The 18,035-nt window shown below is 42.4% G+C and overlaps 1 protein-coding gene across 1 annotated transcript; it reads right to left on the bottom strand.

The window, feature by feature from the left end:
* Positions 1 to 1,152: 1,152 nt before the first annotated feature.
* On the bottom strand, positions 1,153 to 4,509 carry LOC139952689 (uncharacterized; the record flags this gene model as incomplete). The annotated part of the gene is made up of 3 exons (XM_071951891.1): positions 1,153 to 3,305; positions 3,950 to 4,086; positions 4,476 to 4,509. Coding segments are annotated over 3 exons (516 nt in total), but the record flags the coding sequence as incomplete, so codon positions are not given.
* Between the last annotated feature and the right edge of the window lie 13,526 nt (positions 4,510 to 18,035).

Raw genomic sequence — 18,035 nt, forward strand, 5'->3', positions numbered from 1 at the left:
TAGGACCTCGTCATTGTTTTCTGAAACCGTCGTTAAAATATAATTTTGAACGATGTTGATAAATGATGATTATGACTAGATGAAGAATGTGTGATAATATTATCTCTGAATACAACCAGTTCTCGCGAGATAATATTATCTAGGTCGGTGACTTGGCTAAGGCTTAATGTGGGATAATATTATCTCTGAATGCAACCAGTTCTCACGAGATAATATTATCTAGGTCGGTGACTTGGCTAAGGCTGAATGTGGGATAATATTATTTCACGAGATAATATTATCTAGGTCGGAGACTTGGCTAAGGCTGCATGTGGGATAATATTATCTCACGAGATAATATTATCTAGGTCGGAGACTTGGCTAAGGCTGAATGTGGGATAATATTATCTCTGAATACAACCAGTTCTCACGAGATAATATTATCTAGGTCCGAGACTTGGCTAAGGCTGAATGTTGGATAATATTATCTCTGAATGCAACCAGTTCTCACGAGATAATATTATCCACGTACGAGACTTGGCTAAGGCTGAATGTGGGATAATATTATCTCTGAATACAACCAGTTCTCACGAGATAATATTATCCAGGTCCGAGACTTGGCTAAGGCTGAATGTGGGATAATATTATCTCTGAATACAACCAGTTCTCACGAGATAATATTATCCACGTACGAGACTTGGCTAAGGCTGAATGTGGGATAATATTATCTCTGAATACAACCAGTTCTCACGAGATAATATTATCCAGGTCCGAGACTTGGCTAAGGCTGAATGTGGGATAATATTATCTCTGAATACAACCAGTTCTCACGAGATAATATTATCTAGGTCCGAGACTTGAATTAGGCTGTATGTGGAATAATATTATCGCTAAATGCAACCAGTTCTCACGAGATAATATTATCTAGGTCCGAGACTTGGCTAAGGCTGAATGTGGGATAATATTATCTCTAAATGCAACCAGTTCTCACGAGATAATATTATCTAGGTCCGAGACTTGGCTAAGGCTGAATGTGGGATAATATTATCTCTGAATGCAACCAGTTCTCACGAGATATTATCCACGTACGAGACTTGGCTGAGGTTCTGTTTAGACTGCAAAAATGTGGGATACTACTGATTAAACAATAAACAAAAATGTGGAGAAAAATACTACGTGTATGAAACCCAAATTTAATTCAACCAGGGATAAACTCATCTTATGTACATTATATAAATTATTTGCTTGCATAATAAACTACAATAAGCATCGATAACTAAGCACAAGAACAATAAGGGATATAAAAGTGTTCAAAGATAATTATTTATATGACAGCAAAACACTACATTTCCAAACATGCTGGGGTAGAGTTGCAAGATAACACTCATTAGTTGTACATTATTTACATATTAATTGCTTGCAGTATAGACCATGTGTACTGTGTTTACAATAAGTGTGACCTTAGTACATTTTTGGGCTAAAAATGCAGGTGATATACTGCTCTGGTCATATGGAAAAACTGACATTTTGTGTCATAACTTCCACATAAATCCACGAGTTATGAAAGTAAAAGCTGGACAAGTTTTGAGATGTACCCCCTTTCATCATAATATCAAAAGAATTGGACAATGCAATCTCCATAAAATATAAGATTTTATGTTTTCTTCAATTAGGCTGTGTGTGTACAAATTCTGCCTGCAGGAAGTCCAGGCTTGTTGGCTCTTTTGTAAACATGTGATGTCACAGGTCACATCGTCTATAGCAGCATAATAACAAAATACATTTAGCAGTAATAAACAAACACCAATATAAAAAAAGTCTGTTTTCCACAGGCTAATTACCATTCCCCTTCCCAGTCAGCCTGATGATTCTTGAAAATGTGGTTTAGTATTTCAAGATTTCATTGAAATGTGAATGAAAAAAAAAACTATCAAGGATTTGCACTTTAATTAAAACAAAAAACAATAATGGCTGACCTTCATCATATTTATTGTACAATTCAGCATTTCAGATGATGTAGGCTACTTAGTAAATGAAATCATAGCACTTCAACACCTGGGACAAGAGGAGAAGTTAATGTATATGTACAAGGGCAATTCCAAGCAAACATGGACATGACAGCAACAATTTGTGTCACAACTTTCTTTCCACTTAAAAGTTATATCTAACATATGAAAGGAAACAGACATTAACTTGTTTACACATTCTGTACCATTTTGTACAAATGCAGGGATGTTTGCACAAGCTGTGAACGGACCCTAAAAAGTGAGCACATTAAGGTGGTTTCTTCAAAGTTAAATATTTCCCCCCGCAAAGATTCTTCAACAAAACTTTAATAGTTGTGATTAGCAGCAGGTGCAACTATTTAAAATCAAGAATGAATTTTAATTTGAGTTTCTCATTTAAGCAATGTGTGAGTGCACTTGTTTGAGCTTTAACAGGGTGTAATGAGACTGACTGAGAAATTGAGTTATTTCAATTGGAAGAAAAATCCACTGAAATTAATTTATTGAATTTGTTAATAAGGAACTTACCCAATTTTGCCACACAAAAAGTCAGTTTGGGCTCCCTTGGGCTCGGCTAAAGTGACCGGACAAACTGTAATGTGACTGACCGTAATGCGATTGACCATGGTTTTGCCATGTAACCCTAATTGCTGACTATTTATAAGTATCCTGTTGGATACTCATTTATAAGAGCTGTGTGTTGAATGTAGTAACTTGGTGTATCTCGACATATGCATAAAATAACAAACCTGTGAAAACTTGAGCTCAATCGGTCAACGAAGTTGCGAGGTAATAATGGATGAAAAAATACCCTTGTCACACGAAGTTGTGTGCTTTCTGATGCTTGATTTTGAGACATCAAATTCGTGGAAAATTACTTTGTTCTCGAAAACTACTCCACTTCAGCGGGAGCCATTTCTCATAATGTTTTATACCATCAACAACCATCATGCTAATAATTATTTTGAAATAATACTATTCATATATTTCCTCATATTTTGATTTGAGACACCTAAGCACTTCACTGGGTAGTTTTTTGCACCTGGTAAGGTCAAAGGGTTCTCCAATTATGTTTGATCTACATATGGTGGCTTTGAATGAATCAGAACCCTTCTTACCAGGTGCCCTTACTTTAATTTGAGTCCATTTGCTGGTGTATGTGCCAGTGAACCATCTCAGTTCAACACTGTCCCCATCTATAGAAGTTACCTCCCCTACTTGGGGCCATTCATTTGAGTACTCTTCCAGATGAGTTGCAACCATCTTCCCAACAACCAGCTCCGATGGTTTCCTGGATACTACCTTCTTCCCGAGACGAACCTTGCAAATGAATAAAATGTGTATGTTTGATATTGTTAATCGAACTTCATTGTTACTTCAATGTTACTTTTCAAAACACCTTTTCTCGCAGGGTCAACTGAACCTATATTCCGACACCCCTATGTTCCGACAACCCTTTTTGTTCCGACACTCCTCTTTTCCGACAATGTTTTTTGTTTACAAGGTGTTACGACGCATACAGCAGCCACAGCCAGGAGCACCGGGTGAACCCCTTCTCTTTTTGATATAAAGTGCACTGGGTTCTTTTACATGCGTTACACAACACATGGGAACAGCGGCTTAACGTCCCATCCAAAGGACGAAGCAATGGTTAAGTGTCTTGCTTCGAACCCACACTCTGCTGATCACAAACACCAGAGTTTGAATTCGGTGCTCTTAACCGCTCGAGCCACCAGTTATCCAACCAATCTATCAAGTTGTCATTTGGATTGATTAATTCCAACCATTTTTTTTTCCGCACATAATAACTTTGTTGAGCTATAGTAAAAATATTTGTCCCACAACTTCAAAGTGAAGACCATGTAGAAATTAACATTTGTATTCGTTCTACTTGCTGGAATTTTCACATTTTTTGTAAAGCAACAAAGAAGAAACTCTTCCTCGGCACAGGGAAGGAAACATACCTGATGAGGCTGGAGACAATCATCAGGTGGGAAGTTGTCCTCCGATAGAGCCACTGTATCAGCCGATGGTGTTCCTGCAGCAGCAATCTTTGCACCAAGAATTGCTGCGATGGGAGGATGGGGGGGTCCAAGGTTTCCTGTAAATTTTCAGATTAACATGTTTGGTTTGAATCAGTTAACATTTAAACAGCCAATATCATGACAACATGTACATGTACTGTACATGTACATGTACATACACAAATATTTTTAAAAAAGTGTACCAGATAAAGTTTCATATGTATAGCCAGTGAGGAACTTCAGAGATTTGTTACCAAAATGGTTACCTACATGTTAAGTGACTCAATTGAAATTGATCGATGCATAAACCCATCAATTGTAGTTTCAGTTAAACTTGAAAAATGGAAACAAAAATCAATAGGTTTGAATTAAGCCTTCATTATGAAAAACTATTATACATCAACGTTTCTTTTGTCACTACAGATGTCATTATCATTGCACTTGAATGCTCAAATGATTGTCTTACTTGACTGACGTTCTCTCTCAAAGCCAGAGAGAAGGATTACTTCTTGCGGATACCCCACCCGAGTGTGCCCGTGCAAATTTGAACCTCGTCAATGTTTTACTTTGGCGGTAATCGACGATTTTTGGTCAAATTATGACGTCACTTTTGCACCAAAATGTTGTAATTCCCAAGGTTTTGCGAATTTTGCATGACTCCACACAGGAAAGTTGTTCAGGATGCTCAACTTGGTCGATTTGCACCGTCAAAACGCGATTTCCAGAGTTGACTATTAGAAAAACAAGATGGCCGCTCTTCCCTTTTCCCTGCCCGGGGAATAAACTTTTTAATTTTCGTGGCACCCCGAAAAACCGAATTAGCGTGGTTACTTCTTGCGGATACCCCACCCGAGTGTGCCGGTGCAAATTTGAACCCCCTCAATGTTTTACTTTGGCGGTAATCGACGATTTTTGGTCAAATTATGACGTAACTTTTGCACCAAAAAATTGTAATTCCCAAGGTTTTGCGAATTTTGCATAACTCCACACAGGAAAGTTGTTCAGGATGCTCAACTTGGTCGATTTGCACCGTCAAAACGCGATTTCCAGAGTTGACTATTAGAAAAAACAAGATGGCCGCTCTTCCCTTTTCCCTGCCAGGGGAATAAACTTTTTAATTTTCGTGGCACCCCGAAAAACCGAATTAGCGTGATTACTTCTTGCGGATACCCCACCTGAGTGTGCCGGTGCAAATTTGAACCCCGTCAATCTTTTACTTTGGCGATAATCGACGATTTTTGGTCAAATTATGACGTCACTTTTGCACCAAAAAGTTGTAATTCCCAAGGTTTTGCGATTTTTGCATGACTCCACACAGGAAAGTTGTTCAGGATGCTCAACTTGGTCGATTTGCACCGTCAAAACGCGATTTCCAGAGTTGACTATTAGAAAAACAAGATGGCCGCTCTTCCCTTTTCCCTGCCCGGGGAATAACCTTTTTAATTTTTGAGGCACCCCGAAATCCGAATTACCGTGATTACTTCTTGCGGATACCCCACCCGAGTGTGCCGGTACAAATTTGAACCACGCCAATGTTTTACTTTGGCGGTAATCGACGATTTTGGGTCAAATTATGACGTCACTTTTGCACCAAAAAGTTGTAATTCCCTAGGTTTTGCGAATTTTGCATGACTCCACACAGGAAAGTTGTTCAGTATGCTCAACTTGATCGATTTGCACCGTCAAAACGCGGTTTCCAGAGTTGACTATAAGAAAAACAAGATGGCCGCTCTTCCCTTTTCCCTGCCCGGGGAATAACCTTTTTAATTTTCGTGGCACCCCGAAATCCGAATTAGCGTGATTACTTCTTGCGGATACCCCACCTGAGTGTGCCGGTGCAAATTTCAACCCCCTCAATGTTTTACTTTGGCGGTAATCGACGATTTTTGGTGAAATTATGACGTCACTTTTGCACCAAAAAGTTGTAATTCCCAAGGTTTTGCGAATTTTGCATGACTCCACACAGGAAAGTTGTTCAGGATGCTCAACTTGGTCGATTTGCACCGTCAAAACGCGATTTCCAGAGTTGACTATTAGAAAAACAAGATGGCCGCTCTTTCCTTTTCCCTGCCAGGGGAATAAACTTTTTACTTTTCGAGGCACCCCGAAAAGCCGAATTAGCGTGATTACTTCTTGCGGATACCCCACCCGAGTGTGCCCGTGCAAATTTGAACCCCGTCAATGTTTTCTTTGGCGGTAATCGACGATTTTTGGTCAAATTATGACGTCACTTTTGCACCAAAAAGTTGTAATTCCCAAGGTTTTGCGATTTTTGCATGACTCCACACAGGAAAGTTGTTCAGGATGCTCAACTTGGTCGATTTGCACCGTCAAAACGCGATTTCCAGAGTTGACTATTAGAAAAACAAGATGGCCGCTCTTCCCTTTTCCCTGCCCGGGGAATAACCTTTTTAATTTTCGAGGCACCCCGAAATCCGAATTAGCGTGATTACTTCTTGCGGATACCCCACCCGAGTGTGCCCGTGCAAATTTGAACCACGCCAATGTTTTACTTTGGCGGTAATCGACGATTTTGGGTCAAATTATGACGTCACTTTTGCACCAAAAAGTTGTAATTCCCTAGGTTTTGCGAATTTTGCATGACTCCACACAGGAAAGTTGTTCAGTATGCTCAACTTGATCGATTTGCACCGTCAAAACGCGGTTTCCAGAGTTGACTATAAGAAAAACAAGATGGCCGCTCTTCCCTTTTCCCTGCCCGGGGAATAACCTTTTTAATTTTTGTGGCACCCCGAAATCCGAATTAGCGTGATTATTTCTTGCGGATACCCCACCTGAGTGTGCCGGTGCAAATTTCAACCCCCTCAATGTTTTACTTTGGCGGTAATCGACGATTTTTGGTCAAATTATGACGTCACTTTTGCACCAAAAAGTTGTAATTCCCAAGGTTTTGCGAATTTTGCATGACTCCACACAGGAAAGTTGTTCAGGATGCTCAACTTGGTCGATTTGCACCGTCAAAACGCGATTTCCAGAGTTGACTATTAGAAAAACAAGATGGCCGCTCTTCCCTTTTCCCTGCCCGGGGAATAACCTTTTTAATTTTCGAGGCACCCCGAAATCCGAATTAGCGTGATTACTTCTTGCGGATACCCCACCCGAGTGTGCCGGTGCAAATTTGAACCACGCCAATGTTTTACTTTGGCGGTAATCGACGATTTTGGGTCAAATTATGACGTCACTTTTGCACCAAAAAGTTATAATTCCCTAGGTTTTGCGAATTTTGCATGACTCCACACAGGAAAGTTGTTCAGTATGATCAACTTGATCGATTTGCACCGTCAAAACGCGGTTTCCAGAGTTGACTATAAGAAAAACAAGATGGCCGCTCTTCCCTTTTTCCTGCCCGGGGAATAACCTTTTTAATTTTCGAGGCACCCCGAAAAGCCGAATTAGCGTGATTACTTCTTGCGGATACCCCACCCGAGTGTGCCCGTGCAAATTTGAACCTCGTCAATGTTTTACTTTGGCGGTAATCGACGATTTTTGGTCAAATTATGACGTCACTTTTGCACCAAAATGTTGTAATTCCCAAGGTTTTGCGAATTTTGCATGACTCCACACAGGAAAGTTGTTCAGGATGCTCAACTTGGTCGATTTGCACCGTCAAAACGCGATTTCCAGAGTTGACTATTAGAAAAACAAGATGGCCGCTCTTCCCTTTTCCCTGCCCGGGGAATAAACTTTTTAATTTTCGTGGCACCCCGAAAAACCGAATTAGCGTGGTTACTTCTTGCGGATACCCCACCCGAGTGTGCCGGTGCAAATTTGAACCCCCTCAATGTTTTACTTTGGCGGTAATCGACGATTTTTTGTCAAATTATGACGTCACTTTTGCACCAAAAATTTGTAATTCCCAAGGTTTTGCGAATTTTGCATAACTCCACACAGGAAAGTTGTTCAGGATGCTCAACTTGGTCGATTTGCACCGTCAAAACGCGATTTCCAGAGTTGACTATTAGAAAAACAAGATGGCCGCTCTTCCCTTTTCCCTGCCAGGGGAATAAACTTTTTAATTTTCGTGGCACCCCGAAAAACCGAATTAGCGTGATTACTTCTTGCGGATACCCCACCTGAGTGTGCCGGTGCAAATTTGAACCCCGTCAATGTTTTACTTTGGCGATAATCGACGATTTTTGGTCAAATTATGACGTCACTTTTGCACCAAAAAGTCGTAATTCCCAAGGTTTTGCGATTTTTGCATGACTCCACACAGGAAAGTTGTTCAGGATGCTCAACTTGGTCGATTTGCACCGTCAAAACGCGATTTCCAGAGTTGACTATTAGAAAAACAAGATGGCCGCTCTTCCCTTTTCCCTGCCCGGGGAATAACCTTTTTAATTTTCGAGGCACCCCGAAATCCGAATTAGCGTGATTACTTCTTGCGGATACCCCACCCGAGTGTGCCCGTGCAAATTTGAACCACGCCAATGTTTTACTTTGGCGGTAATCGACGATTTTGGGTCAAATTATGACGTCACTTTTGCACCAAAAAGTTGTAACTCCCTAGGTTTTGCGAATTTTGCATGACTCCACACAGGAAAGTTGTTCAGTATGCTCAACTTGATCGATTTGCACCGTCAAAACGCGGTTTCCAGAGTTGACTATAAGAAAAACAAGATGGCCGCTCTTCCCTTTTCCCTGCCCGGGGAATAACCTTTTTAATTTTCGTGGCACCCCGAAATCCGAATTAGCGTGATTACTTCTTGCGGATACCCCACCTGAGTGTGCCGGTGCAAATTTCAACCCCCTCAATGTTTTACTTTGGCGGTAATCGACGATTTTTGGTCAAATTATGACGTCACTTTTGCACCAAAAAGTTGTAATTCCCAAGGTTTTGCGAATTTTGCATGACTCCACACAGGAAAGTTGTTCAGGATGCTCAACTTGGTCGATTTGCACCGTCAAAACGCGATTTCCAGAGTTGACTATTAGAAAAACAAGATGGCCGCTCTTCCCTTTTCCCTGCCAGGGGAATAAACTTTTTACTTTTCGAGGCACCCCGAAAAGCCGAATTAGCGTGATTACTTCTTGCGGATACCCCACCCGAGTGTGCCCGTGCAAATTTGAACCCCGTCAATGTTTTCTTTGGCGGTAATCGACGATTTTTGGTCAAATTATGACGTCACTTTTGCACCAAAAAGTTGTAATTCCCAAGGTTTTGCGATTTTTGCATGACTCCACACAGGAAAGTTGTTCAGGATGCTCAACTTGGTCGATTTGCACCGTCAAAACGCGATTTCCAGAGTTGACTATTAGAAAAACAAGATGGCCGCTCTTCCCTTTTCCCTGCCCGGGGAATAACCTTTTTAATTTTCGAGGCACCCCGAAATCCGAATTAGCGTGATTACTTCTTGCGGATACCCCACCCGAGTGTGCCCGTGCAAATTTGAACCACGCCAATGTTTTACTTTGGCGGTAATCGACGATTTTGGGTCAAATTATGACGTCACTTTTGCACCAAAAAGTTATAATTCCCTAGGTTTTGCGAATTTTGCATGACTCCACACAGGAAAGTTGTTCAGTATGATCAACTTGATCGATTTGCACCGTCAAAACGCGGTTTCCAGAGTTGACTATAAGAAAAACAAGATGGCCGCTCTTCCCTTTTTCCTGCCCGGGGAATAACCTTTTTAATTTTCGAGGCACCCCGAAAAGCCGAATTAGCGTGATTACTTCTTGCGGATACCCCACCCGAGTGTGCCCGTGCAAATTTGAACCTCGTCAATGTTTTACTTTGGCGGTAATCGACGATTTTTGGTCAAATTATGACGTCACTTTTGCACCAAAATGTTGTAATTCCCAAGGTTTTGCGAATTTTGCATGACTCCACACAGGAAAGTTGTTCAGGATGCTCAACTTGGTCGATTTGCACCGTCAAAACGCGATTTCCAGAGTTGACTATTAGAAAAACAAGATGGCCGCTCTTCCCTTTTCCCTGCCCGGGGAATAAACTTTTTAATTTTCGTGGCACCCCGAAAAACCGAATTAGCGTGGTTACTTCTTGCGGATACCCCACCCGAGTGTGCCGGTGCAAATTTGAACCCCCTCAATGTTTTACTTTGGCGGTAATCGACGATTTTTTGTCAAATTATGACGTCACTTTTGCACCAAAAATTTGTAATTCCCAAGGTTTTGCGAATTTTGCATAACTCCACACAGGAAAGTTGTTCAGGATGCTCAACTTGGTCGATTTGCACCGTCAAAACGCGATTTCCAGAGTTGACTATTAGAAAAACAAGATGGCCGCTCTTCCCTTTTCCCTGCCAGGGGAATAAACTTTTTAATTTTCGTGGCACCCCGAAAAACCGAATTAGCTTGATTACTTCTTGCGGATACCCCACCTGAGTGTGCCGGTGCAAATTTGAACCCCGTCAATGTTTTACTTTGGCGATAATCGACGATTTTTGGTCAAATTATGACGTCACTTTTGCACCAAAAAGTCGTAATTCCCAAGGTTTTGCGATTTTTGCATGACTCCACACAGGAAAGTTGTTCAGGATGCTCAACTTGGTCGATTTGCACCGTCAAAACGCGATTTCCAGAGTTGACTATTAGAAAAACAAGATGGCCGCTCTTCCCTTTTCCCTGCCCGGGGAATAACCTTTTTAATTTTCGAGGCACCCCGAAATCCGAATTAGCGTGATTACTTCTTGCGGATACCCCACCCGAGTGTGCCCGTGCAAATTTGAACCACGCCAATGTTTTACTTTGGCGGTAATCGACGATTTTGGGTCAAATTATGACGTCACTTTTGCACCAAAAAGTTGTAACTCCCTAGGTTTTGCGAATTTTGCATGACTCCACACAGGAAAGTTGTTCAGTATGCTCAACTTGATCGATTTGCACCGTCAAAACGCGGTTTCCAGAGTTGACTATAAGAAAAACAAGATGGCCGCTCTTCCCTTTTCCCTGCCCGGGGAATAACCTTTTTAATTTTCGTGGCACCCCGAAATCCGAATTAGCGTGATTACTTCTTGCGGATACCCCACCTGAGTGTGCCGGTGCAAATTTCAACCCCCTCAATGTTTTACTTTGGCGGTAATCGACGATTTTTGGTCAAATTATGACGTCACTTTTGCACCAAAAAGTTGTAATTCCCAAGGTTTTGCGAATTTTGCATGACTCCACACAGGAAAGTTGTTCAGGATGCTCAACTTGGTCGATTTGCACCGTCAAAACGCGATTTCCAGAGTTGACTATTAGAAAAACAAGATGGCCGCTCTTCCCTTTTCCCTGCCAGGGGAATAAACTTTTTACTTTTCGAGGCACCCCGAAAAGCCGAATTAGCGTGATTACTTCTTGCGGATACCCCACCCGAGTGTGCCCGTGCAAATTTGAACCCCGTCAATGTTTTCTTTGGCGGTAATCGACGATTTTTGGTCAAATTATGACGTCACTTTTGCACCAAAAAGTTGTTATTCCCAAGGTTTTGCGATTTTTGCATGACTCCACACAGGAAAGTTGTTCAGGATGCTCAACTTGGTCGATTTGCACCGTCAAAACGCGATTTCCAGAGTTGACTATTAGAAAAACAAGATGGCCGCTCTTCCCTTTTCCCTGCCCGGGGAATAACCTTTTTAATTTTCGAGGCACCCCGAAATCCGAATTAGCGTGATTACTTCTTGCGGATACCCCACCCGAGTGTGCCCGTGCAAATTTGAACCACGCCAATGTTTTACTTTGGCGGTAATCGACGATTTTGGGTCAAATTATGACGTCACTTTTGCACCAAGAAGTTGTAATTCCCTAGGTTTTGCGAATTTTGCATGACTCCACACAGGAAAGTTGTTCAGTATGCTCAACTTGATCGATTTGCACCGTCAAAACGCGGTTTCCAGAGTTGACTATAAGAAAAACAAGATGGCCGCTCTTCCCTTTTCCCTGCCCGGGGAATAACCTTTTTAATTTTTGTGGCACCCCGAAATCCGAATTAGCGTGATTATTTCTTGCGGATACCCCACCTGAGTGTGCCGGTGCAAATTTCAACCCCCTCAATGTTTTACTTTGGCGGTAATCGACGATTTTTGGTCAAATTATGACGTCACTTTTGCACCAAAAAGTTGTAATTCCCAAGGTTTTGCGAATTTTGCATGACTCCACACAGGAAAGTTGTTCAGGATGCTCAACTTGGTCGATTTGCACCGTCAAAACGCGATTTCCAGAGTTGACTATTAGAAAAACAAGATGGCCGCTCTTCCCTTTTCCCTGCCCGGGGAATAACCTTTTTAATTTTCGAGGCACCCCGAAATCCGAATTAGCGTGATTACTTCTTGCGGATACCCCACCCGAGTGTGCCCGTGCAAATTTGAAGCACGCCAATGATTTACTTTGGCGGTAATCGACGATTTTTTGTCAAATTATGACGTCACTTTTGCACCAAAAAGTTGTAATTCCCTAGGTTTTGCGAATTTTGCATGACTCCACACAGGAAAGTTGTTCAGGATGCTCAACTTGGTCGATTTGCACCGTCAAAACGCGATTTCCAGAGTTGACTATTAGAAAAACAAGATGGCCGCTCTTCCCTTTTTCCTGCCCGGGGAATAACCTTTTTAATTTTCGAGGCACCTCGAAAAGCCGAATTAGCGTGATTACTTCTTGCGGATACCCCACCCGAGTGTGCCCGTGCAAATTTGAAGCACGCCAATGTTTTACTTTGGCGGTAATACACGATTTTTGGTCAAATTATGACGTCACTTTTGCACCAAAATGTTGTAATTCCCAAGGTTTTGCGAATTTTGCATAACTCCACACAAGAAAGTTGTTCAGGATGCTCAACTTGGTCGATTTGCACCGTCAAAACGCGATTTCCAGAGTTGACTATTAGAAAAACAAGATGGCCGCTCTTCCCTTTTCCCTGCCCGGGGAATAAACTTTTTAATTTTCGTGGCACCCCGAAAAACCGAATTAGCGTGATTACTTCTTGCGGATACCCCACCCGAGTGTGCCGGTGCAAATTTCAACCCCCTCAATGTTTTACTTTGGCGGTAATCGACGATTTTTGGTCAAACTATGACGTCACTTTTGCACCAAAAAGTTGTAATTCCCAAGGTTTTGCGAATTTTGCATGACTCCACACAGGAAAGTTGTTCAGGATGCTCAACTTGGTCGATTTGCACCGTCAAAACGCAATTTCCAGAGTTGACTATTAGAAAAACAAGATGGCCGCTCTTCCCTTTTCCCTGCCCGGGGAATAACCTTTTTAATTTTTGAGGCATCCCAAAAACCGAATTAGCGTGATTACTTCTTGCGGATACCCCACCCGAGTGTGCCCGTGCAAATTTGAACCCCGTCAATGTTTTACTTTGGCGGTAATCGACGATTTTTGGTCAAATTATGACGTCACTTTTGCACCAAAATGTTGTAATTCCCAAGGTTTTGCGAATTTTGCATGACTCCACACAGGAAAGTTGTTCAGGATGCTCAACTTGGTCGATTTGCACCGTCAAAACGCGATTTCCAGAGTTGACTATTAGAAAAACAAGATGGCCGCTCTTCCCTTTTCCCTGCCAGGGGAATAAACTTTTTAATTTTCGTGGCACCCCGAAAAACCGAATTAGCGTGATTACTTCTTGCGGATACCCCACCCGAGTGTGCCGGTGCAAATTTGAACCCCGTCAATGTTTTACTTTGGCGATAATCGACGATTTTTGGTCAAATTATGACGTCACTTTTGCACCAAAAAGTTGTAATTCCCAAGGTTTTGCGAATTTTGCATGACTCCACACAGGAAAGTTGTTCAGGATGCTCAACTTGGTCGATTTGCACCGTCAAAACGCGATTTCCAGAGTTGACTATTAGAAAAACAAGATGGCCGCTCTTCCCTTTTTCCTGCCCGGGGAATAACCTTTTTAATTTTCGAGGCACCCCGAAAAGCCGAATTAGCGTGATTACTTCTTGCGGATACCCCACCCGAGTGTGCCCGTGCAAATTTGAACCCCGTCAATGTTTTACTTTGGCGGTAATCGACGATTTTTGGTCAAATTATGACGTCACTTTTGCACCAAAATGTTGTAATTCCCAAGGTTTTGCGAATTTTGCATGACTCCACACAGGAAAATTGTTCAGGATGCTCAACTTGGTCGATTTGCACCGTCAAAACGCGATTTCCAGAGTTGACTACTAGAAAAACAAGATGGCCGCTCTTCCCTTTTACCTGGCCGGGGAATAAACTTTTTAATTTTCGTGGCACCCCGAAAAACCGAATTAGCGTGATTACTTCTTGCGGATACCCCACCCGAGTGTGCCCGTGCAAATTTGAACCACGTCAATGTTTTACTTTGGCGGTAATCGACGATTTTTGGTCAAATTATGACGTCACTTTTGCACCAAAAAGTTGTATTTCCCTAGGTTTTGCAAATTTTGCATGACTCCACACAGGAAAGTTGTTCAGGATGCTCAACTTGGTCGATTTGCACCGTCAAAACGCGATTTCCAGAGTTGACTATTAGAAAAACAAGATGGCCGCTCTTCCCTTTTCCCTGCCCGGGGAATAACCTTTTTAATTTTCGAGGCACCCCGAAAAGCCGAATTAGCGTGATTACTTCTTGCGGATACCCCACCCGAGTGTGCCCGTGCAAATTTGAACACCGTCAATGTTTTACTTTGGCGGTAATCGACGATTTTTGGTCAAATTATGACGTCACTTTTGCACCAAAAAGTTGTATTTCCCTAGGTTTTGCAAATTTTGCATGACTCCACACAGGAAAGTTGTTCAGGATGCTCAACTTGATCGATTTGCACCGTCAAAACGCGGTTTCCAGAGTTGACTATAAGAAAAACTAGATGGCCGCTCTTCCCTTTTCCCTGCCCGGGGAATAACCTTTTTAATTTTCGTGGCACCCCGAAAAACCGAATTAGCGTGATTACTTCTTGCGGATACCCCACCCGAGTGTGCCCGTGCAAATTTGAACCACGTCAATGTTTTACTTTGGCGGTAATCGACGATTTTTGGTCAAATTATGACGTCACTTTTGCACCAAAAAGTTGTATTTCCCTAGGTTTTGCAAATTTTGCATGACTCCACACAGGAAAGTTGTTCAGGATGCTCAACTTGGTCGATTTGCACCGTCAAAACGCGATTTCCAGAGTTGACTATTAGAAAAACAAGATGGCCGCTCTTCCCTTTTCCCTGCCCGGGGAATAACCTTTTTAATTTTCGAGGCACCCCGAAAAGCCGAATTAGCGTGATTACTTCTTGCGGAACCCCACCCGAGTGTGCCCGTGCAAATTTGAACACCGTCAATGTTTTACTTTGGCGGTAATCGACGATTTTTGGTCAAATTATGACGTCACTTTTGCACCAAAAAGTTGTATTTCCCTAGGTTTTGCAAATTTTGCATGACTCCACACAGGACAGTTGTTCAGGATGCTCAACTTGATCGATTTGCACCGTCAAAACGCGGTTTCCAGAGTTGACTATAAGAAAAACTAGATGGCCGCTCTTCCCTTTTCCCTGCCCGGGGAATAACCTTTTTAATTTTCGAGGCACCCCGAAATCCGAATTAGCGTGGTTACTTCTTGCGGATACCCCACCCGAGTGTGCCTGTGCAAATTTGAACCCCCTCAATGTTTTACTTTGGCGGTAATCGACGATTTTTGGTCAAATTATGACGTCACTTTTGCACCAAAAAGTTGTAATTCCCAAGGTTTTGCGAATTTTGCATGACTCCACACAGGAAAGTTGTTCAGGATGCTCAACTTGGTCGATTTGCACCGTCAAAACGCGATTTCCAGAGTTGACTATTAGAAAAACAAGATGGCCGCTCTTCCCTTTTTCCTGCCCGGGGAATAACCTTTTTAATTTTCGAGGCACCCCGAAAAGCCGAATTAGCGTGATTACTTCTTGCGGATACCCCACCCGAGTGTGCCCGTGCAAATTTGAACCCCGTCAATGTTTTACTTTGGCGGTAATCGACGATTTTTGGTCAAATTATGACGTCACTTTTGCACCAAAATGTTGTAATTCCCAAGGTTTTGCGAATTTTGCATGACTCCACACAGGAAAGTTGTTCAGGATGCTCAACTTGGTCGATTTGCACCGTCAAAACGCGATTTCCAGAGTTGACTATAAGAAAAACTAGATGGCCGCTCTTCCCTTTTCCCTGCCCGGGGAATAACCTTTTTAATTTTCGTGGCACCCCGAAAAACCGAATTAGCGTGATTACTTCTTGCGGATACCCCACCCGAGTGTGCCCGTGCAAATTTGAACCACGTCAATGTTTTACTTTGGCGGTAATCGACGATTTTTGGTCAAATTATGACGTCACTTTTGCACCAAAAAGTTGTATTTCCCTAGGTTTTGCAAATTTTGCATGACTCCACACAGGAAAGTTGTTCAGGATGCTCAACTTGGTCGATTTGCACCGTCAAAACGCGATTTCCAGAGTTGACTATTAGAAAAACAAGATGGCCGCTCTTCCCTTTTCCCTGCCCGGGGAATAACCTTTTTAATTTTCGAGGCACCCTTGAAAAGCCGAATTAGCGTGATTACTTCTTGCGGATACCCCACCCGAGTGTGCCCGTGCAGATTTGAACACCGTCAATGTTTTACTTTGGCGGTAATCGACGATTTTTGGTCAAATTATGACGTCACTTTTGCACCAAAAAGTTGTATTTCCCTAGGTTTTGCAAATTTTGCATGACTCCACACAGGACAGTTGTTCAGGATGCTCAACTTGATCGATTTGCACCGTCAAAACGCGTTTTCCAGAGTTGACTATAAGAAAAACTAGATGGCCGCTCTTCCCTTTTCCCTGCCCGGGGAATAACCTTTTTAATTTTCGAGGCACCCCGAAATCCGAATTAGCGTGATTACTTCTTGCGGATACCCCACCCGAGTGTGCCTGTGCAAATTTGAACCCCCTCAATGTTTTACTTTGGCGGTAATCGACGATTTTTGGTCAAATTATGACGTCACTTTTGCACCAAAATGTTGTAATTCCCAAGGTTTTGCGAATTTTGCATGACTCCACACAGGAAAGTTGTTCAGGATGCTCAACTTGGTCGATTTGCACCGTCAAAACGCGATTTCCAGAGTTGACTATTAGAAAAACAAGATGGCCGCTCTTCCCTTTTCCCTGCCCGGGGAATAAACTTTTTAATTTTCGTGGCACCCCGAAAAACCGAATTAGCGTGATTACTTCTTGCGGATACCCCACCCGAGTGTGCCGGTGCAAATTTGAACCCCCTCAACGTTTTATTTTGGCGGTAATCGACGATTTTTGGTCAAATTATGACGTCACTTTTGCACCAAAATGTTGTAATTCCCAAGGTTTTGCGAATTTTGCATGACTCCACACAGGAAAGGTGTTTAGGATGCTCAACTTGGTCGATTTGCACCGTCAAAACGCGATTTCCAGAGTTGACTATTAGAAAAACAAGATGGCCGCTCTTCCCTTTTTCCTGCCCGGGGAATAACCTTTTTAATTTTCGAGGCACCCCGAAAAGCCGAATTAGCGTGATTACTTCTTGCGGATACCCCACCCGAGTGTGCCCGTGCAAATTTGAACCCCGTCAATGTTTTACTTTGGCGGTAATCGACGATTTTTGGTCAAATTATGACGTCACTTTTGCACCAAAATGTTGTAATTCCCAAGGTTTTGCGAATTTTGCATGACTCCACACAGGAAAGTTGTTCAGGATGCTCAACTTGGTCGATTTGCACCGTCAAAACGCGATTTCCAGAGTTGACTATTAGAAAAACAAGATGGCCGCTCTTCCCTTTTCCCTGCCCGGGGAATAACCTTTTTAATTTTCGAGGCACCCCGAAATCCGAATTACCGTGATTACTTCTTGCGGATACCCCACCCGAGTGTGCCGGTACAAATTTGAACCACGCCAATGTTTTACTTTGGCGGTAATCGACGATTTTTGGTCAAATTATGACGTCACTTTTGCTCCAAAAAGTTGTAATTCCCAAGGTTTTGCGAATTTTGCATGACTCCACACAGGAAAGTTGTTCAGGATGCTCAACTTGGTCGATTTGCACCGTCAAAACGCGATT

Source organism: Asterias amurensis, chromosome 20 (assembly GCF_032118995.1).
Source record: "Asterias amurensis chromosome 20, ASM3211899v1".
In the NCBI taxonomy this organism is placed as follows: Eukaryota; Metazoa; Echinodermata; class Asteroidea; order Forcipulatida; family Asteriidae; genus Asterias; species Asterias amurensis.